The 22,653-nt window shown below is 42.6% G+C and overlaps 1 protein-coding gene and 9 non-coding genes across 10 annotated transcripts in view; 1 reads left to right on the forward strand and 9 right to left on the reverse strand.

The window, feature by feature from the left end:
• Positions 1-434: 434 nt before the first annotated feature.
• On the reverse strand, positions 435-506 carry trnae-uuc (transfer RNA glutamic acid (anticodon UUC)). Its single transcript has one exon. It is a non-coding gene; the product is annotated as a tRNA-Glu (tRNA).
• Positions 507-979: 473 nt separating this feature from the next.
• Positions 980-1,061, reverse strand: trnal-aag (transfer RNA leucine (anticodon AAG)). The gene has a single exon. It is a non-coding gene; the product is annotated as a tRNA-Leu (tRNA).
• Positions 1,062-4,308: 3,247 nt separating this feature from the next.
• Positions 4,309-4,390, reverse strand: trnal-uag (transfer RNA leucine (anticodon UAG)). The gene has a single exon. It is a non-coding gene; the product is annotated as a tRNA-Leu (tRNA).
• Positions 4,391-4,963: 573 nt separating this feature from the next.
• Positions 4,964-5,035, reverse strand: trnae-uuc (transfer RNA glutamic acid (anticodon UUC)). The gene has a single exon. It is a non-coding gene; the product is annotated as a tRNA-Glu (tRNA).
• A 473-nt stretch (positions 5,036-5,508) lies between these two features.
• trnal-aag (transfer RNA leucine (anticodon AAG)) lies at positions 5,509-5,590 on the reverse strand. The gene has a single exon. It is a non-coding gene; the product is annotated as a tRNA-Leu (tRNA).
• A 3,247-nt stretch (positions 5,591-8,837) lies between these two features.
• On the reverse strand, positions 8,838-8,919 carry trnal-uag (transfer RNA leucine (anticodon UAG)). Its single transcript has one exon. It is a non-coding gene; the product is annotated as a tRNA-Leu (tRNA).
• Positions 8,920-9,492: 573 nt separating this feature from the next.
• On the reverse strand, positions 9,493-9,564 carry trnae-uuc (transfer RNA glutamic acid (anticodon UUC)). The gene has a single exon. It is a non-coding gene; the product is annotated as a tRNA-Glu (tRNA).
• A 473-nt stretch (positions 9,565-10,037) lies between these two features.
• On the reverse strand, positions 10,038-10,119 carry trnal-aag (transfer RNA leucine (anticodon AAG)). The gene has a single exon. It is a non-coding gene; the product is annotated as a tRNA-Leu (tRNA).
• A 1,942-nt stretch (positions 10,120-12,061) lies between these two features.
• On the reverse strand, positions 12,062-12,143 carry trnal-uag (transfer RNA leucine (anticodon UAG)). The gene has a single exon. It is a non-coding gene; the product is annotated as a tRNA-Leu (tRNA).
• Positions 12,144-17,279: 5,136 nt separating this feature from the next.
• hdac8 (histone deacetylase 8) overlaps positions 17,280-22,653 on the forward strand; it is a 53,141-nt gene continuing 47,767 nt past the window's right edge. The window contains exons 1-7 of the mRNA XM_085350242.1: positions 17,280-17,453; positions 17,551-17,603; positions 18,626-18,756; positions 20,060-20,201; positions 20,899-21,011; positions 21,135-21,212; positions 21,303-21,411. Coding sequence (XP_085206368.1) covers positions 17,337-17,453; positions 17,551-17,603; positions 18,626-18,756; positions 20,060-20,201; positions 20,899-21,011; positions 21,135-21,212; positions 21,303-21,411 — 743 coding nt within the window. The 5' untranslated portion in view covers positions 17,280-17,336. The remainder of the gene's footprint in view (positions 17,454-17,550; positions 17,604-18,625; positions 18,757-20,059; positions 20,202-20,898; positions 21,012-21,134; positions 21,213-21,302; positions 21,412-22,653) is intronic.

The following is a 22,653-nucleotide window of genomic DNA, read 5'->3' on the forward strand; positions in this document are numbered from 1 at the left end:
TCTGCCTGTCCTGGTTAAAACCTGTTCATCAACCCTGATTAACAATGGGCTCTTGGCTCAGTTTCATCATTGTCCATATGCAACTTGTCATAAGCACTGATCAACAGGCAGGATCACCATTCACAGAGAGTCAAGGAAGGGTTCCAATCACAGCATTGTAAGATGGCAAGAGACGTACCCTTAATGCACCCACCCTTGTTTCAAAGAAGCTCATTTGATTTTCACATAAACAGCCACCTTGACTCGCCGCTCATAATTGCAGGCCTGCTTGTGTACATCCTCATCACTGAAGACTGTACAGTCCCGATCTGAACCGTTATGCCATGTGCTTAGCCTTACCTGATGTTTGCCTTCAGCCAACAACTTTGCCCTATGTAATCCATCGTGGGATTAACACAAAGAACACATTGGCTTGTGGGCACATTAAAGACATGTTCCCATACCGGGAGTTGAACCCGGGTCGCCTGGGTGAAAACCAGGAATCTTAACCGCTAGACCATATGGGATTGGGTTGGTAATGCGCCACTGTCGTGCTCGTGCTGCTGGGTTAGAACCAGGCATTCTAGCCGCTAGACCATATGGGACTGCTCCACTGTCATGAAATCAAGGATACTCTTGTCACTCTGCAGCCTTGGTGAGACCAACATAGCAGCACCTTAATCAATTCTCCAGCAGTTGCAGGTTCTGCTCAAAAGCACATTACAAGGGAGTGGACTGGACTTGAAGCACACTTGAGTGGCATGTGGGAAAGTCCACTAACCAGTCAGTGATGAGACCATGAACAAAAAGACATGAAAAACATGCAAGTTGTAAATGACTTTACAGCACGTGCCTAATGTGGTTTGGAAGAATTGCTCCTGATGGGTTTCCTGCATGTTTGGACTTGACAGACATTCTATAACAGATTTGATTTCCACTGCAGCCCTTACAATTTATTGGTAAGGCATGGAAGAAACAAAACTTTGCCGCTAGAACACTATGGTAGCAGTGGGATTCGAACCCACGCCTCCGAAGAGACTGGAGCCTTAATCCAGCACCTTAGACCGCTCGGTCATGCTACCAATGCGAGTAAGGACCTCATCGCAAAAATCTAGATAGTAAAACTTGAAAAGTGCAGCACAAAATAGAAGCCCAGAACATTCAGTGATGCTCTTGCTGTTTTAGAAAAACATGTTTAATACTTGCCTGAATGTTTTTGGATACAATAGCATCTGCCTGCCCTGGTTAAACTCTTATTGCAGCAATAGGATTTCAACCCACATGTGTGAGGAGCCTGGAGTCTTAACCCAGATCCTTAGACCACACAATCTAACACCTTACAATGCGGTGGACTTGAAGCACACTTGAGTAGCCACTAACCAGTCAGTGTTGACACTGTGAATAAAAATATATGAAACACCTGCACATTGTAAATGACTTTTGCAAAAGAATTTCTTTTATTCATGTATTAATCGCATTATTATAAAAACAAACAATATCCTGCTCACTCTTCTGTTAATCTTCTTCTCCACTGATGCCTTACAAAAGCCGAAGCTATTGTTGCCTATCTGTACTTCAACATCATTAGTGAAAGGTCAAAATGACTGACCATGAGAGACGTGAGACCGTCTCTGGAAGGCTCTGATTCTTCTATTGAAGTTGGACTTGAAGTGGATTGGACTTGAGAGTTTTATTTCTTGAACATCTGTAAATTGTATTCAACAGATATTAACTGAAATGGAACTAGGGCAAGAGCGTAGTCTCATGTAACACACACTCGTGTTACATTTGTACCACAAGGTAACCAAGTAAGTTATTACAAAGATATTCCTATTTACAACGATGGGCTAGGGAAAGGTAGTAATGAGAGTATTTAAAAAGAAGTATCAAAAGTTAACCCTGTATTCCTGAGAATTCTTTTAGAATGTTTCGAATTCACAAGAGCTATTTTAGGATTTTTGAGAGTTCTATTAGAATGTTCCAGATTCCTGAGCGTTCTTAGACTGTTCCAGATTCCTGAGAATTCTTTTAGAATGTTTCGAATTCACAAGAGCTATTTTAGGATTTTTGAGAGTTCTATTGGAATGTTCCAGATTCCTGAGAATCCTTTTAGGATGTTCCAAATTCCTCCAAATAATTCTCAATGACACATTGCAACACCAAGTTTTATTATAGTCACACATTGCAATAGAGTTTTCTGGGTAATTGACCAAGTCTGGTGGCATTACCTCCAAAGCTTATAGAAGTTTCTGCTAACAGCAGCTACATTGTCAGGAACAGCACCTACCAACAGATATCCTCAACAGCTCACCTCACTATCATAACCGAGCAATATTATTGTCAAATGTTGATGTTATTCACCTACAAAAACTCCTGGCTGTCCGTTGCTGTCATGGGGTGCGGAGGGTTAAATAGCAGCGCACATCTGAAAATAGCTTAACATACTCATGGTCCCCTTGTGGTTGTATAATACCTTGGTGCCACTGGATTTCAGCATGTCTCTCACACTCATACTGGTAACAGATGGTATCTCAGGATGTTTGAGGGAAGCATTCACACATAAAGGACCCAGAGTGGGGGGAGGAGTCTTTTGTCTCCTTCTCCACTGTAAGAGGTGGCAAGGGAGTGTGAAACTTTCTTTGGGGGTGGGGGTACCAAAGGTGTGAAAACAGCTGTGTACTGCCTTTAGTTCCTGTAAGAGGTATGTAACTGAAGGCCATGCTAGACTCAGTTAGGGACTCTGCCCATCGTCTGCCCCGCAATGATGCATTCCTTCACCAAGCTTGGCTTCTGTTCTTGTTATTATTAAAGAATGTTAGCTACCACTGACCGCTTGTCTGGAGGCTTTATTGAATGGAAAACTTGCACAACACCTAACATCATGGAGACCGCTGGAAGCACTGTGAGAATCATGTTCTTTGATTTCTCCAGTGCCTTCAACACCATTCTTCCCTCGGTTCTAAAGGATAAGCTGGAGAACTCTGGAGTGGACCATCACCTCACTACCTGGATCCTGGACTACCTCACCGACCGACCACAGTATGTGAGGACTCAGGGCTGTGTGTCGGACAGGGTCGTCTGCAGTACGGGGGCCCCACAGGGAACGGTTCTGGCTCCGTTCCTCTTCACCATCTACACTGCAGACTTCTCCCACAATTCCACCCAGTGCTTCCTGCAGAAGTTCTCTGATGACTCTGCAATAGTCGGCCTCATCACTGATGGGGACGACAAGGAGTACAGAGGTCTGACCCAAGACTTTGTGGACTGGTGCCAGCTGAACTACCTCCAGATCAACGCCAGTAAAACCAAGGAACTGGTGGTAGACTTCCGCAGGCACAAGCATTCTCCACTGCAACCACTGAACATCCAAGGTATGGACATTGAGGCTGTGGACAGCTACAGGTACCTTGGTGTTCATCTGAACAATAGACTGGACTGGACTCATAACTCAGACGCCCTCTACAGGAAAGGGCAGAGCAGGCTGTACCTGCTGCGGAGACTCAGGTCGTTTGGAGTGGAGGGCCCACTCCTGAAGACCTTCTATGACTCTGTTGTGGCTTCTGCTATCTTTTATGGCGTGGTCTGCTGGGGCGGCAGCATCTCTGCTGGGGACAGGAAGAGACTGAACAGGGTGATCCGAAGGGCCAGCTCTGTTCTAGGATGCCCTCTGGACCCAGTGGAGGTGGTGAGTGACAGGAGAACGGCGGCTAAGCTGTCATCCCTGTTGGACAACATCTCCCACCCCATGCAGCAGACTGTGACAGCACTGAGCAGCTCCTTCAGTGGGAGACTGCGGCACCCACGGTGTGGGACGGAGAGATTTCGCAGGTCTTTCCTCCCCACTGCTGTCAGACTCCATAATAAAGACTTTAACTGATCAAGCACACACATCCATACATATGCAATAATACTAAGTGCAATAATCCTTCTGTCATCGTTGTATTTTTACTCAGTTGTTTAAAGTATTTGTATTTGTATTCTATTTTTATCTTATTGTATATTTATTTTATTTTATTCTACTGTATATAGTATTTTATTTTATTCTATTCTGTACAGTTGTGTACTGTATTTATTCTTATTGTATTCTAATTTTTGCCTCATAACTTTTGCACTGTCCACTTCCTGCTGTGACAAAACAAATTCCCCACGTGTGGGACTAATAAAGGTTATCTTATCTTATCTTATCACCCTGGTTTGGAAGAATTGCTCTTGATGAGATTCCTGCTTGATTGTACTTGACAGACATTCTGTAACAGATTTGAGTTCCACTGCAGCCCTTACAATTTATTGGTAGGGGATGGAAGAAACACGAAAAGAACCTGAAGACTATGGCAGCAGTGGGATTCGAACCCACGCCTCCGAAGAGACTGGAGCCTAAATCCAGCACCTTAGACCGCTCGGTCATGCTACCATTGCGAGTGAGGACCTCATCGCAAAACTCTAGACAGTAAAACTTGAAAAAGTGCAGCACAAAATAGGAGCTCAGAACATTCAGTGATGCTCTTACTGTTGTAGAAAAACATGTTTAATACTTTTTGGACACAAAAACATCTGCCTGTCCTGGTTAAAACCTGTTCATCAACCCTGATTAACAATGGGCTCTTGGCTCAGTTTCATCATTGTCCATATGCAACTTGTCATAAGCACTGATCAACAGGCAGGATCACCATTCACAGAGAGTCAAGGAAGGGTTCCAATCACAGCATTGTAAGATGGCAAGAGACGTACCCTTAATGCACCCACCCTTGTTTCAAAGAAGCTCATTTGATTTTCACATAAACAGCCACCTTGACTCGCCGCTCATAATTGCAGGCCTGCTTGTGTACATCCTCATCACTGAAGACTGTACAGTCCCGATCTGAACCGTTATGCCATGTGCTTAGCCTTACCTGATGTTTGCCTTCAGCCAACAACTTTGCCCTATGTAATCCATCGTGGGATTAACACAAAGAACACATTGGCTTGTGGGCACATTAAAGACATGTTCCCATACCGGGAGTTGAACCCGGGTCGCCTGGGTGAAAACCAGGAATCTTAACCGCTAGACCATATGGGATTGGGTTGGTAATGCGCCACTGTCGTGCTCGTGCTGCTGGGTTAGAACCAGGCATTCTAGCCGCTAGACCATATGGGACTGCTCCACTGTCATGAAATCAAGGATACTCTTGTCACTCTGCAGCCTTGGTGAGACCAACATAGCAGCACCTTAATCAATTCTCCAGCAGTTGCAGGTTCTGCTCAAAAGCACATTACAAGGGAGTGGACTGGACTTGAAGCACACTTGAGTGGCATGTGGGAAAGTCCACTAACCAGTCAGTGATGAGACCATGAACAAAAAGACATGAAAAACATGCAAGTTGTAAATGACTTTACAGCACGTGCCTAATGTGGTTTGGAAGAATTGCTCCTGATGGGTTTCCTGCATGTTTGGACTTGACAGACATTCTATAACAGATTTGATTTCCACTGCAGCCCTTACAATTTATTGGTAAGGCATGGAAGAAACAAAACTTTGCCGCTAGAACACTATGGTAGCAGTGGGATTCGAACCCACGCCTCCGAAGAGACTGGAGCCTTAATCCAGCACCTTAGACCGCTCGGTCATGCTACCAATGCGAGTAAGGACCTCATCGCAAAAATCTAGATAGTAAAACTTGAAAAGTGCAGCACAAAATAGAAGCCCAGAACATTCAGTGATGCTCTTGCTGTTTTAGAAAAACATGTTTAATACTTGCCTGAATGTTTTTGGATACAATAGCATCTGCCTGCCCTGGTTAAACTCTTATTGCAGCAATAGGATTTCAACCCACATGTGTGAGGAGCCTGGAGTCTTAACCCAGATCCTTAGACCACACAATCTAACACCTTACAATGCGGTGGACTTGAAGCACACTTGAGTAGCCACTAACCAGTCAGTGTTGACACTGTGAATAAAAATATATGAAACACCTGCACATTGTAAATGACTTTTGCAAAAGAATTTCTTTTATTCATGTATTAATCGCATTATTATAAAAACAAACAATATCCTGCTCACTCTTCTGTTAATCTTCTTCTCCACTGATGCCTTACAAAAGCCGAAGCTATTGTTGCCTATCTGTACTTCAACATCATTAGTGAAAGGTCAAAATGACTGACCATGAGAGACGTGAGACCGTCTCTGGAAGGCTCTGATTCTTCTATTGAAGTTGGACTTGAAGTGGATTGGACTTGAGAGTTTTATTTCTTGAACATCTGTAAATTGTATTCAACAGATATTAACTGAAATGGAACTAGGGCAAGAGCGTAGTCTCATGTAACACACACTCGTGTTACATTTGTACCACAAGGTAACCAAGTAAGTTATTACAAAGATATTCCTATTTACAACGATGGGCTAGGGAAAGGTAGTAATGAGAGTATTTAAAAAGAAGTATCAAAAGTTAACCCTGTATTCCTGAGAATTCTTTTAGAATGTTTCGAATTCACAAGAGCTATTTTAGGATTTTTGAGAGTTCTATTAGAATGTTCCAGATTCCTGAGCGTTCTTAGACTGTTCCAGATTCCTGAGAATTCTTTTAGAATGTTTCGAATTCACAAGAGCTATTTTAGGATTTTTGAGAGTTCTATTGGAATGTTCCAGATTCCTGAGAATCCTTTTAGGATGTTCCAAATTCCTCCAAATAATTCTCAATGACACATTGCAACACCAAGTTTTATTATAGTCACACATTGCAATAGAGTTTTCTGGGTAATTGACCAAGTCTGGTGGCATTACCTCCAAAGCTTATAGAAGTTTCTGCTAACAGCAGCTACATTGTCAGGAACAGCACCTACCAACAGATATCCTCAACAGCTCACCTCACTATCATAACCGAGCAATATTATTGTCAAATGTTGATGTTATTCACCTACAAAAACTCCTGGCTGTCCGTTGCTGTCATGGGGTGCGGAGGGTTAAATAGCAGCGCACATCTGAAAATAGCTTAACATACTCATGGTCCCCTTGTGGTTGTATAATACCTTGGTGCCACTGGATTTCAGCATGTCTCTCACACTCATACTGGTAACAGATGGTATCTCAGGATGTTTGAGGGAAGCATTCACACATAAAGGACCCAGAGTGGGGGGAGGAGTCTTTTGTCTCCTTCTCCACTGTAAGAGGTGGCAAGGGAGTGTGAAACTTTCTTTGGGGGTGGGGGTACCAAAGGTGTGAAAACAGCTGTGTACTGCCTTTAGTTCCTGTAAGAGGTATGTAACTGAAGGCCATGCTAGACTCAGTTAGGGACTCTGCCCATCGTCTGCCCCGCAATGATGCATTCCTTCACCAAGCTTGGCTTCTGTTCTTGTTATTATTAAAGAATGTTAGCTACCACTGACCGCTTGTCTGGAGGCTTTATTGAATGGAAAACTTGCACAACACCTAACATCATGGAGACCGCTGGAAGCACTGTGAGAATCATGTTCTTTGATTTCTCCAGTGCCTTCAACACCATTCTTCCCTCGGTTCTAAAGGATAAGCTGGAGAACTCTGGAGTGGACCATCACCTCACTACCTGGATCCTGGACTACCTCACCGACCGACCACAGTATGTGAGGACTCAGGGCTGTGTGTCGGACAGGGTCGTCTGCAGTACGGGGGCCCCACAGGGAACGGTTCTGGCTCCGTTCCTCTTCACCATCTACACTGCAGACTTCTCCCACAATTCCACCCAGTGCTTCCTGCAGAAGTTCTCTGATGACTCTGCAATAGTCGGCCTCATCACTGATGGGGACGACAAGGAGTACAGAGGTCTGACCCAAGACTTTGTGGACTGGTGCCAGCTGAACTACCTCCAGATCAACGCCAGTAAAACCAAGGAACTGGTGGTAGACTTCCGCAGGCACAAGCATTCTCCACTGCAACCACTGAACATCCAAGGTATGGACATTGAGGCTGTGGACAGCTACAGGTACCTTGGTGTTCATCTGAACAATAGACTGGACTGGACTCATAACTCAGACGCCCTCTACAGGAAAGGGCAGAGCAGGCTGTACCTGCTGCGGAGACTCAGGTCGTTTGGAGTGGAGGGCCCACTCCTGAAGACCTTCTATGACTCTGTTGTGGCTTCTGCTATCTTTTATGGCGTGGTCTGCTGGGGCGGCAGCATCTCTGCTGGGGACAGGAAGAGACTGAACAGGGTGATCCGAAGGGCCAGCTCTGTTCTAGGATGCCCTCTGGACCCAGTGGAGGTGGTGAGTGACAGGAGAACGGCGGCTAAGCTGTCATCCCTGTTGGACAACATCTCCCACCCCATGCAGCAGACTGTGACAGCACTGAGCAGCTCCTTCAGTGGGAGACTGCGGCACCCACGGTGTGGGACGGAGAGATTTCACAGGTCTTTCCTCCCCACTGCTGTCAGACTCCATAATAAAGACTTTAACTGATCAAGCACACACATCCATACATATGCAATAATACTAAGTGCAATAATCCTTCTGTCATCGTTGTATTTTTACTCAGTTGTATATAGTATTTGTATTTGTATTCTATTTTTATCTTATTGTATATTTATTTTATTTTATTCTACTGTATATAGTATTTTATTTTATTCTATTCTGTACAGTTGTGTACTGTATTTATTCTTATTGTATTCTAATTTTTGCCTCATAACTTTTGCACTGTCCACTTCCTGCTGTGACAAAACAAATTTCCCACGTGTGGGACTAATAAAGGTTATCTTATCTTATCTTATCACCCTGGTTTGGAAGAATTGCTCTTGATGAGATTCCTGCTTGATTGTACTTGACAGACATTCTGTAACAGATTTGAGTTCCACTGCAGCCCTTACAATTTATTGGTAGGGGATGGAAGAAACACGAAAAGAACCTGAAGACTATGGCAGCAGTGGGATTCGAACCCACGCCTCCGAAGAGACTGGAGCCTAAATCCAGCACCTTAGACCGCTCGGTCATGCTACCATTGCGAGTGAGGACCTCATCGCAAAACTCTAGACAGTAAAACTTGAAAAAGTGCAGCACAAAATAGGAGCTCAGAACATTCAGTGATGCTCTTACTGTTGTAGAAAAACATGTTTAATACTTTTTGGACACAAAAACATCTGCCTGTCCTGGTTAAAACCTGTTCATCAACCCTGATTAACAATGGGCTCTTGGCTCAGTTTCATCATTGTCCATATGCAACTTGTCATAAGCACTGATCAACAGGCAGGATCACCATTCACAGAGAGTCAAGGAAGGGTTCCAATCACAGCATTGTAAGATGGCAAGAGACGTACCCTTAATGCACCCACCCTTGTTTCAAAGAAGCTCATTTGATTTTCACATAAACAGCCACCTTGACTCGCCGCTCATAATTGCAGGCCTGCTTGTGTACATCCTCATCACTGAAGACTGTACAGTCCCGATCTGAACCGTTATGCCATGTGCTTAGCCTTACCTGATGTTTGCCTTCAGCCAACAACTTTGCCCTATGTAATCCATCGTGGGATTAACACAAAGAACACATTGGCTTGTGGGCACATTAAAGACATGTTCCCATACCGGGAGTTGAACCCGGGTCGCCTGGGTGAAAACCAGGAATCTTAACCGCTAGACCATATGGGATTGGTTTGGTAATGCGCCACTGTCGTGCTCGTGCTGCTGGGTTAGAACCAGGCATTCTAGCCGCTAGACCATATGGGACTGCTCCACTGTCATGAAATCAAGGATACTCTTGTCACTCTGCAGCCTTGGTGAGACCAACATAGCAGCACCTTAATCAATTCTCCAGCAGTTGCAGGTTCTGCTCAAAAGCACATTACAAGGGAGTGGACTGGACTTGAAGCACACTTGAGTGGCATGTGGGAAAGTCCACTAACCAGTCAGTGATGAGACCATGAACAAAAAGACATGAAAAACATGCAAGTTGTAAATGACTTTACAGCACGTGCCTAATGTGGTTTGGAAGAATTGCTCCTGATGGGTTTCCTGCATGTTTGGACTTGACAGACATTCTATAACAGATTTGATTTCCACTGCAGCCCTTACAATTTATTGGTAAGGCATGGAAGAAACAAAACTTTGCCGCTAGAACACTATGGCAGCAGTGGGATTCGAACCCACGCCTCCGAAGAGACTGGAGCCTTAATCCAGCACCTTAGACCGCTCGGTCATGCTACCAATGCGAGTAAGGACCTCATCGCAAAAATCTAGATAGTAAAACTTGAAAAGTGCAGCACAAAATAGAAGCCCAGAACATTCAGTGATGCTCTTGCTGTTTTAGAAAAACATGTTTAATACTTGCCTGAATGTTTTTGGATACAATAGCATCTGCCTGCCCTGGTTAAACTCTTATTGCAGCAATAGGATTTCAACCCACATGTGTGAGGAGCCTGGAGTCTTAACCCAGATCCTTAGACCACACAATCTAACACCTTACAATGCGGTGGACTTGAAGCACACTTGAGTAGCCACTAACCAGTCAGTGTTGACACTGTGAATAAAAATATATGAAACACCTGCACATTGTAAATGACTTTTGCAAAAGAATTTCTTTTATTCATGTATTAATCGCATTATTATAAAAACAAACAATATCCTGCTCACTCTTCTGTTAATCTTCTTCTCCACTGATGCCTTACAAAAGCCGAAGCTATTGTTGCCTATCTGTACTTCAACATCATTAGTGAAAGGTCAAAATGACTGACCATGAGAGACGTGAGACCGTCTCTGGAAGGCTCTGATTCTTCTATTGAAGTTGGACTTGAAGTGGATTGGACTTGAGAGTTTTATTTCTTGAACATCTGTAAATTGTATTCAACAGATATTAACTGAAATGGAACTAGGGCAAGAGCATAGTCTCATGTAACACACACTCGTGTTACATTTGTACCACAAGGTAACCAAGTAAGTTATTACAAAGATATTCCTATTTACAACGATGGGCTAGGGAAAGGTAGTAATGAGAGTATTTAAAAAGAAGTATCAAAAGTTAACCCTGTATTCCTGAGAATTCTTTTAGAATGTTTCGAATTCACAAGAGCTATTTTAGGATTTTTGAGAGTTCTATTAGAATGTTCCAGATTCCTGAGCGTTCTTAGACTGTTCCAGATTCCTGAGAATTCTTTTAGAATGTTTCGAATTCACAAGAGCTATTTTAGGATTTTTGAGAGTTCTATTGGAATGTTCCAGATTCCTGAGAATCCTTTTAGGATGTTCCAAATTCCTCCAAATAATTCTCAATGACACATTGCAACACCAAGTTTTATTATAGTCACACATTGCAATAGAGTTTTCTGGGTAATTGACCAAGTCTGGTGGCATTACCTCCAAAGCTTATAGAAGTTTCTGCTAACAGCAGCTACATTGTCAGGAACAGCACCTACCAACAGATATCCTCAACAGCTCACCTCACTATCATAACCGAGCAATATTATTGTCAAATGTTGATGTTATTCACCTACAAAAACTCCTGGCTGTCCGTTGCTGTCATGGGGTGCGGAGGGTTAAATAGCAGCGCACATCTGAAAATAGCTTAACATACTCATGGTCCCTTTGTGGTTGTATAATACCTTGGTGCCACTGGATTTCAGCATGTCTCTCACACTCATACTGGTAACAGATGGTATCTCAGGATGTTTGAGGGAAGCATTCACACACAAAGGACCCAGAGTGGGGGGAGGAGTCTTTTGTCTCCTTCTCCACTGTAAGAGGTGGCAAGGGAGTGTGAAACTTTCTTTGGGGGTGGGGGTACCAAAGGTGTGAAAACAGCTGTGTACTGCCTTTAGTTCCTGTAAGAGGTATGTAACTGAAGGCCATGCTAGACTCAGTTAGGGACTCTGCCCATCGTCTGCCCCGCAATGATGCATTCCTTCACCAAGCTTGGCTTCTGTTCTTGTTATTATTAAAGAATGTTAGCTACCACTGACCGCTTGTCTGGAGGCTTTATTGAATGGAAAACTTGCACAACACCTAACATCACCCTGGTTTGGAAGAATTGCTCTTGATGAGATTCCTGCTTGACTGTACTTGACAGACATTCTGTAACAGATTTGAGTTCCACTGCAGCCCTTACAATTTATTGGTAGGGGATGGAAGAAACACGAAAAGAACCTGAAGACTATGGCAACAGTGGGATTCGAACCCACGCCTCTGAAGAGACTGGAGCCTAAAACCAGCACCTTAGAACGCTCGGTCATGCTACCATTGCGAGTGAGGACCTCATCGCAAAAATCTAGACAGTAAAACTTGAAAAAGTGCAGCACAAAATAGAAGCTCAGAACATTCAGTGATGCTCTTACTGTTGTAGAAAAACATGTTTAATACTTTTTGGACACAAAAACATCTGCCTGTCCTGGTTAAAACCTGTTCATCAACCCTGATTAACAATGGGCTCTTGGCTCAGTTTCATCATTGTCCATATGCAACTTGTCATAAGCACTGATCAACAGGCAGGATCACCATTCACAGAGAGTCAAGGAACGGTTGCAATCACAGCATTGTAAGATGGCAAAAGACTTACCCTTAATGCACCCACCCTTGTTTCAAAGAAGCTCATTTGATTTTCACATAAACAGCCACCTTGACTCTACTGATTCCATCTATTTTGGGAACCAGTAGTCTGAGATATTGATGATATGGTACTGTAATGTCTTTAGATGAGATGGAGTCTGATTATTGAAGATGTGAAGAGAATAAATTTTCAGTGAGCCAATTAAGAGAAGTCAGGATTGGAGAATTGGCCATCTTTTCTTTAGTCTGTACCATTATTACTGCAAATAAATTTGACCAACATAAACAGAAAACAAAAATCAACATAGGAAAATAAAGCAATACTCAACTAAAGCCCACATGAGGAAAAAAGCCTCCTGGGAGGGGTCACTTTGTCAAGCCTCTTGGTTGCCCAAAACAAAGCGTAACCTGATACACTCCATTTCTCCTCTCACAGTGAAACAGTTTTTCAATTACCTTGACATACAAAAACACTCCAAGGACAAACAATGAATCACGAAAAACTCTGCTGTTCAGTCTGTCTGTATCTACTGAAGGATCCAGTGACTATTTCTTGTGGACACAACTACTGTATGAGCTGTATTAAAGTCCACTGGAATAATGAGGATCCAAAAGGAATCTACAGCTGTCCTCAGTGCAGAAAAATCTTTATCCCGAGGCCTGCTCTTGTGAAAAACAGCATGTTAGCAGAGTTAGTAGAGGACTCTAAGATACCTGGAATCCAACCTGTTTCAGCTGATCTCTGCTATGCTGGACCTGAAGATGTTTCCTGTGATGTCTGCACTGAAAAGAAGCTGAAGCAGTGAAGTCCTGTCTGGTATGTTTGGTTTCTTACTGTGAGCAACACCTCCAGCCTCACTATAACTCTGCCTTTGACAAACACAAGCTGGTCAAACCATCGAACAGGCTCAAAGGGAACATCTGTTCAACTCATAATGAGATGATGAAGATGTTCTGCCGTACTGATCAAAAATGTATCTGCTATCTCTGCTGTGTGAATGAACATAAACGCCACAACACAATTGAAATGCAAAAAGAATTTGAGGTGATTTTGCAAATTGTTCACCGGAGAATTCAGACCAAAGAAACAGAAGTGAACGTGCTTGGGAAGGAAATCGAGGACATTCTGCAATCTTCTGATAGCGCTGAGAAGGACATTGAGACAATCATCAATGAGCTGGTGAGTTTCATTAAAAAGAAAGGCTCAATCTAATGCTTCTTGGCGACAATTCACTCCCTGGTGGAGATTTATCAGCCCTAGGATCAGGAACACAATTAAAATCACCTCCCAACACCAAATATGGGGAAGCTATGGCTGAAACATGGGTTAAGAGATTGGGGAAAAAAGAGACATCTTCTGAATTTGGACCATAAACACATCCTATAAAAACAGATTCTCTAAATAAGAAACCAGATATAAGAATGTAGCGTCCTTCCTTATCTTTTATGACTTTTTCTGTGGTTAGAGGCAAATTACTATGGATAAGGATGGCTACTCCTCTGCTTTTTGTGTTATATGATGAGTAAAAAACTTGGCCAACCCAATTTCTTTTTAGTTTTGAGTGTTCCAAATCATTTAAATGAGTTTCTGAAAGTAAGGCAATTTGTATTTTTTCCTTTTTCAAGAATGAAAGAAGTTTTTGTCTTTTAACAACATTATTCAGCCCTTTAACATTTAAAGAAATTATTTTAAGGTCAGTCATATCAGCTCAGTCTCTTTTGTTATAGTTTCTTTCCCCCCTCTATTAAAACATGATGTGTGGGAAACCATTTCTCGGAATGCGCAACTGCAAATAAGCAAACAGATGTTTCCATAAAAGGGAAAGGTAATTTTAGATACATTATATAGACACAAACATGAAAAAATAAATGAATAAATAAACAACAGAAACAATAGCCACGCATATTAATGATAAAAAAAAAAAAAAGGAAAAAGACAACCCCTAAAACCCCCCTTCCCTCCCCCCAAAAAACGATCCTACAGTCCATCAAAAAAGAAAACTTGGTCTCATGAAACCGAGCAAAAGTCACTGACAGGGAGGCAAAAAGGGAAAAAAAAGAAACAAAACTTCCTCTCCAAACTCCCGCATGCCACCGAGAGAACCAGCCAATCTCATTTATATTTCTGAGTTAAACATGTTTTACTTTATAAAGTTTGTAAGAAAAAACAAATAAGAAGGGACGGGACAGTTAAATCATTCCTTAATAAGAGTACAACTTCCAGTTCCAATATACCTTAACATGGACTGGGTATCCTTAAATTAAGAGTATGTCTAATATTTAAGTGCCGTAATAGAACTGATCATATTCAATCAATTGCTGTCGGTGTTCAATTTAACTCAAATTGTTCAAAAAAGCAAGAGCATCTTCAGATTTACGGAAGGAGTAATTTTCCCCTCCGTGAGAAAAGTTAAGTGTAGCAGGATAGCGCATATAAAAGCGCATATTTTTCTGGATTAGTTTTTGGCACACTCCGTTAAACGCACGTCGCATCTCTTTTACTCCTGTTGCCAAATCTTGTCGAATATGAATGATCTGTCCATCATAAGTCAGGGGGCCATTATCTTTAGCTGCAGTGAGGATCCTAATCTCGTCTACCGGATTATGCACCTTAATAATCATTGCACGAGGGTGATTAGGTCTTGATAATCCAATGGACCGATGGGCTCTGTCGATTTTGATTTTCCCCTGTTTTTAATGTAAATGACCCCTGTCAGAGTGTAATGACCTAATAGTTGTGCGAATTTAGAATTTTAAGTGACTGTCCTATTCTGCTCTGGGGAACAGGGCAGTGGCGACGTGATAGCAACTTCCTGAACTCAGTTGGTTACTCGTATGATTAATGTCTTTTCCTGTCATCTACTTAATCACTTACTGAATAAATACTGTATATATAAACAAATACAAAAACATAAACACTTTGCTACCTATGTAAAGAAATCGAAATAATAAAGATGACTAATTATGCATAATACATAGAGTACTATATTTATTGTGTGTTCACTTCATGAATTTGGTGACTGCTGCTGTAGAAAAAGCTCCAAAAGACCACGGATTTTGGCAGGACCCAGAAAGCAATGTTACACAACAGATCATAAGTAAGTGTGTTTATTTTTCAACAAAAGGAAAGAGGCATGTAGAGCCAGGATCAGGGCAGTCATAACATATTTAACAAGCAAATAGGGATTGTTTGTAAAGAAGGAGGGGGAAAAAATTAGTCAGAACAGGAATGGCAGGGAGAACATAAATTGCGAGACGAAATCCGGGGAGTTGGTCAGTGGTCACCGATCGATGATCAGTGGTCACTGATTAAAAGTCTTTGATCTGTGGTTGTTGATCAATGGTCATGACAATTTGAATATTAACAAGAAACTGACCTCACAGGCCATTGTTCACCAGTGGTGCTAGTTTCAGTCATTGTGCAAAGGTACTGTTTATAAAGTTGGGGAAACCTGCAGTCAGGTGAGACTGAAAAAATCACATGTATGATTTTTCCAAGCCCGGCTCGAGCTCCGGCTTGGACAGTCTCGGTCGTTGTGTCCTTGGGCAAGACTCTTCACCCGTTGCCTACTGGTGGTGGTCAGAGGGCCCGGTGGCGCCAGTGTCTGGCAGCCTCGCCTCGATCAGTGTGCCCCAGGGTGGCTGTGGCTAGAATGTAGCTTGCCATCACCAGTGTGTGAATGTGTGCATGGATGACTGGATATGTAAAGTGCTTTGGGGTCCTTAGGGACAAGTAAAGCACTATACAAATACAGGCCATTTACCATTTACCATTATTTCTCAACTGAGAGGAGGTGACCTTCTGAAATCCCATGATTTCCTTAAACACAGTGTAACCCAGTACATATCACCTTCTCCTCTCACAGTGATAATGTTTGGCATGCATTTTGCAGACAAAAATTGACACCCAGGCTACAAAATGGATCAAGAGAAACTCTGCAAATCAAATCCCAGCAGAAAAATGAAAGGTGTCGAGTTATAATGCTTCAGAAGAAGCTGGAGTAGGAGGTCTCTGAGCTGAAGAAGACGGACAAGGAGCTAAAGCAGCAACATGGAATTTCTACTCAGCTACTCCCTGCTTTTCAAACTTAACAATTATACAGACTCACCAAACTTCAAAATGTGTCCAGTTAAACACTCTGAAAATCTGAAAACAGCAGCGCTAGAAGGCATCTATAAGTTGGAATTTTGACTTAATAACTTTAAATTATGGGTAGTTATGGGGTAAGGGGGATAGGGGTTAGGCTTTTATAGCTATGATAAAACAAACAATGCATATATCTTAGGGTGATGTCACAATGGAGAACACTGCCCCCTTTAGTTAACTACACGTTTATTGGAGTTTAACCAGGTTCTATTCAGTTTACAGCCCTGTTTTCCCCTCTCCTACTGAAGGTTGTTTGTGAAATACATGTCTGGGTTGGTGGAAGGACAAAGTTAGGGTGAACACGTATTATATTCAGCAGACTCGTCTGTCTCGACGAGTTTATCGGTTGGCTATCAATGTAGCGGTTGAAGAGTCCGTGAAAAGACTACAAGGAATCCCAGAATGCACCTCACGTGCGTCCGCTGAAATGGAGACAAAGTGTCCTCGTGCGGAACTTTAGACGAGTTCTTAAAATCTTCTATCTCTCGTTACAGAATTATCGAATTGACTTTTTTTTCATGGAGATAAAATAGCATTAAGACATAATATAAAACACAAAGTTATAATTTTCAAAACCTGTATGTCTGTTAATCTCACGGTTGAAGCCAGCTTTACCGGGTGGGTAACACGGAATGTTGACAGTGTGACGCCAGACTCGGGCAGTAGAAGCCGCTCTCTGTGTTCAGAATTTGTCTTATATTTCAGCTCCATCTAAACATTTGGATTTCAGCCAACCTAAATGAGTTTCAGGGGTGACAGCGATGATGACGACAGCTGCAGTAAACGAAGAGTCGCGTATGTTTACGGTCCGGAGTACATCCAGACCTGCGACACTTTATCCAAAGTGCCAAACCGGGTGAGTTGAACTGAATGAGAGGCGTTACAGAGCTAGTTAGGTAGCAGCCTTTTCCTAATCTGGAAAACGATATCCTTGTCTTTACCTCTGTTACCAGGCGAGTATGGTCCACTCACTGATAGAAGCCTATGGACTGCTTCAACACATGAGGTGAGCTGCTGGTGTTTGCACCGAGAGAGAACACAGTTGGTATTGTTTTTGTCAGTGAGCAGGAGAGGATGTACAAAAGACACACTGTGCAAGATGAAGGTGGGTGGATCAATCCAAATATCAATAGTATCGCTACCAAAGCTAGTATTTGTATCGGATCTATATAAACATTTGCATTGTTGCACAGGAGTAGTGGGAGAGGATCAGCGATTTATAACTAATGATTAAAGCAGCAGAGTGCTGTATAAACACACTGAGAGTGAAAACAGGTGAGTAAAGAAGAAACGTTTAGTCTGTCAGGAGAAGCCCCAATCACCCTTGGCCTATTGCAGCATAACTAAAGCAGGATTCAGGGAATTATTAAGATGTTGGTCAAAACTGGGAACACTGTCCAAAATGATGCCAAAATTCCTGACTTGCTCACTGTGAGAAAGGGATGATAACAAAAACCTCCTGAGACAAAAGTTTTACTATTGCTCGGCTGGTAGGTGGCAGAGATAGTGACAGTCTGCTAGCAACAAAAGAAATCACTAGGAGGTTTCTGGTGCAGCATCTTCTTTCACCCAGCGAGAGCCAACAACCTCCGTAGTAACCACTGGTTGTGTCACATCTACTATGGTGGACAGCCCTAAAAACAATGTACGTGTGAAGTACAAATAAAACTTGTGTTCTTTCATTTATAGTCATTTACAAATGATGTTACCGGTTTAGCTCAGTGCATTAAGTGGGCGAACACATGCCGTACAGCTAAGAGTGGCTAGTCCGAGTTCGAGTCCAACCCGTGGCCCTGCCTGTTTTACCCCTTCTCTGTCTGCTCCTGCTTTCCTGTCCACTGTGTCTATCAAATAAAGCTGAAAAATCCCCTAAATTCCACTTTTTCAGGTAAACACTTATATTTAATATAATTATATAAAGTTTCTCTTTTTACCTTGATAACTGTTATTTTTAACTCAATTTCTTATGTCTGTTTGTCACTGCAGTGTCTCTGCTGTTAAATCACTCTTTCTCTCTACTCTCTCCAGCATTGTCAAACCCCACGTGGCCACTATAGAGGAAATGGCCAAATTCCACACTGATTCCTACCTGGAGCATCTCCACAAGATCAGCCAGGACGGAGACAACGATGACCCCCAGTCGGCTGACTACGGCCTGGGTGAGCAAAACACATTGCTACCTTTTTATTATTTAATCTTTAATGTGTTAAACGCACACACTTTCAGTGCAGTATGGTGTCATTGGGTTTCTGGTTTAAAGCACAGCTGCCTTTTTCCTGTATGACTAAAGTGATGAAGGGGTTAATTGATCATTACCTGCAATATTAAAGCAGCTGTAGTACAAAAATGGAAATAAAGGGGTTAAAATGATTTCACCAGTAGATGGCGATGTAACACTGCACTTAATAACACTGACAGCGATCATAAATGTTCTCCTCAAATAACATTTTTTTTCTTTTGTTTGAGACACAAGTGCTTAAAAAAAATCTAAGGGTATGTTTGTTGATCTTGTCCCACTCCTAGGATCCCACTGTTGTTTGTTGTTCTTGGATGGGTTGTATGTTAGTCCATCCTTTTCCGAAGTTTACATTTCTAACTTTAGACTAAGCTTCAAGTTCACTCTGCTTGTTTTTGTTCCATGACATTCCCTTATCCTTTATCTTTCTCTCACCCTCTCTTTTTTAACTCAGTAAAGTTCTCATTCAAGGACTTGAGTTACCCTTCAGACTTCAGTGCGGTTTAAGGCGCAAATATCAGGCAAAGTTTTGTGCTTTTGTGTGTCGTCGTAAAATCCACTGCATGCATGCATGTACCGCGAAGCATTATATTAGGTGCCTGTTGAAGTAACTCGGTGTTTATTAGTGGCGTTTCAGTGTCACCTCTTACTGGCATGCATCACTAGGGTCACATGTGCTGCAGACCTAACCACATCCAGTTAAGACACCGCAAAGTGACCAATCAGTTCCTTGGAAAATAGTGTTACGATTCCTGGAAAAGCTGGTCATATGAGACTGATAAGCCCTCGATTAACTTATCGAGTTGATAACCATCTGCATGTGACTTTTGACAGGAGCAGACACTTCCCCCAACCAGCTGTACGGTGAGGGGAGGAAGATGGGGGGGAAAAAGACACACTGTGGAAGAGAGCCACTGGTAGATAATAACTAATGATTAAATACAGAGTGGTGTATAAACACATAGTGAGTAAAGAAGAAACACAGTGCATTGTGGGAATACCCCAGCAGCCTTGGCCTATTGCAGGGTAACTAAGAGAGGATTCACCTGATCCAGCTCTAACTATAACCTTTATCAAAAAGGAAAGCTTTAAGTTTATCCTAGCTGTCAGATCCCTGACAAATTAACATGCGTACTGCGAATTGGTTTTGCCTTTTTTTTTTTAAAAAAGTATTTATTTTTTAAATCCCTCATCTTCCTCTCGCCTGCTGTATTTTGTCCCTCCAGGCTATGACTGTCCAGTGGTCGAGGGCATATTTGACTATGCAGCAGGAGTGGGGGGTGCTACGCTGACGGCAGCTCAGACTCTGTTGGACCAAAAGTGTGACGTGGCCATCAACTGGGCAGGAGGGTGGCACCACGCCAAGAAGTAGGCTAACACACTTTAGTGTGCTGTGACCTTCCTGTGTGCTGCATTACATGTGCATATAGTGTCTCCCAGCAGGCTGTCCTCCTGACCCATGCCCTCCTTCTGCACCTAAACCAGCTTTAGACGAGCACTTGTTCAGTCAGTACTTGTCAGTTTAAGAACAGAGACAGTGTTTGGTGGATAATGTGACTTTATTTATCCACTCAGAACAAAATCTTTTGGCTATGTCCTTTTAATCGTATCTGTAGACAGTAATAGCCCATTAATGTGTGCCGATGTGATGTAATCGCACTGTTGTCTCCCCCCGTGACAGTCACATAAATGCCCGTGAAGGCAGACTTGCAGTTGGATTATTTGTCACTCATGAGGGTGAGAACGGCGAGCATAAATAGAGCCCCAAGCAGCCAGTTTCCCCTCTCCACTCAAAGATCTACTGTAGGAATCACTGTTTAGATAAACTATATCTGCATAAACCTTTAGAGACATTACACACTGGTCACCGAACAGTCGTTGTTGTGCTTATGTCAGTCACTCTGGCTTAACTGATCCAGCTGTGATCCGGTGTTTCAGGGCTAGACTCAGAATTTGTTAAACCATCAATTTCCATCAGTTACATCAAATAGCCTGAAGAGGGTGCTCTTGACAAAGCAGTACATTTCAAACGTGGCGCTTCATCTTCATCTCTCTTATCGTCCAGGGATGAGGCTTCAGGCTTCTGTTACGTGAACGATGCCGTGCTGGGAATCCTCAGACTGAGAGAGAAATACGAAAGAGTCCTTTATGTGGACGTTGACCTGCATCATGGAGACGGTGCACACCAAACCGTGACTTTTGCACAATTTAAAATAAGCGTCTTTTACATTTTGTCATCCTCACAGCAGTTTTTTTGGTTCCAGGTTTTAAAAGCTCTTTCCTCCCCTTTGGTCTCTGCAGGTGTTGAAGATGCCTTCAGCTTCACATCCAAAGTTATGACCGTTTCACTGCACAAGTTCTCGCCCGGGTTCTTCCCAGGTCAGGCAATACAGTGAGCTTAACCACGGCATGCTTTAATATGCCAATTTGAATCATGAGACCGTGTTGGATAAGTTTGTGCTTGCTTAGGTACGGGTGACCTGTGTGACACCGGGCTGGGTAAAGGCCGCTGGTACGCTGTGAACGTCCCGCTGGAGGACGGCATCAAGGACGACAGATACTACCAGGTTTTTACCAGGTACACACACAGAGAAACTGTAGCGCTGTCCTCCTATATAACTCCAACAGATCAGAGGTCAGTGTCATCCATTGATGAGTGCTATGGAGCATGTGCAAGTTCAGCATTTTATCAGGGACACTTTAGCAGGGAAATCCTTCCATTGTGAGGCTTAAACTGGGGATTTTCTAGTTGAAGGAGTTTCTCTGTGCTGAGCACTCAATGCAAATGTGTCGCCTCTAAAAGGAAATAAAGGGCTAAAACCCCTTGTTTGTTCTCTCTATCTCAGCATCTGTATATCGCAGATTCTGTGATCTTGAACAGGAGGAGCTGAGTTTGTTTCCTCTCAGCTGCTTATAAATCCTTAAAATCTGTATTTGAGCAAAAGAGCAAAAAAAGTGTAGGCGGTGTTTTTTTTCTGGGGTTTTTTGGCAAGCACCAAGCAGCAATCATCTCAGCTCTGTGTGTGACTGCTGGGATCATTCCAGGAGGTTTTTTTTGTTTTGTTTTTTTAATGGAGTGGCACAAGAGTAAGACAGAGGGGTCTCAGTGGAAATCAGACATAAACAGAGTGTAGAAAATTAGCATAGAAAACACTGGATGTGATTTTCAGGCCCATGTGCCCTCACACACGTAATGCTACAGTTACGAAACAGGAATTTAGGCTTTCTTTAGTACAACTCATAAAAACACTTAATTAGTCTAATAACACTAAAGTTACAGCATCAAAATAAACTTACAAATAGTCATTATAAACAATTGAATACACAAGGTTATTGGGTTATAATTATTCATTCTATAATGTTTATGTCAGTTTAATGGTGAGAGATCATTTTATTTGACTATGTGCTGCTTTGTTGGGTTAGCTTTAGTAATGCAGCATCACTGTTATTGTGCAAAAGTCTTGAGTCACCCCTCATTTCTTCATAGTTTACTTCTAAGGAGCATTTCTTGTCAGGCTTTCTGAAAGTCTTTCAATGTTTTTCTTTTATCGGCTGCTTTTTCAGTTATTTTCAGTCTAGTCCATTTTCAGAAGATTGTTTTTTGTTGGTTAAGTCAGTTTAACACTGTACTACGCATCATTCAGGCATAAAAAATGGTAAATGGCCTGTATTTGTATAGCGCTTTACTTAGTCCCTTAGTCCCACAGCCACCCTGGAGTGCACTGACAGAGGCGAGGCTGCCGGACACTGGCGCCACCGGGCCCTCTGACCACCACCAGTAGGCAACGGGTGAAGTGTCTTGCCCAAGGACACAACGACC

This window comes from Diplotaxodon limnothrissa, linkage group LG3 (genome assembly GCF_057381915.1).
Source record: "Diplotaxodon limnothrissa isolate DT_005_m linkage group LG3, D_limnothrissa_male_GT1.1, whole genome shotgun sequence".
NCBI classification, from domain to species: domain Eukaryota; kingdom Metazoa; phylum Chordata; class Actinopteri; order Cichliformes; family Cichlidae; genus Diplotaxodon; species Diplotaxodon limnothrissa.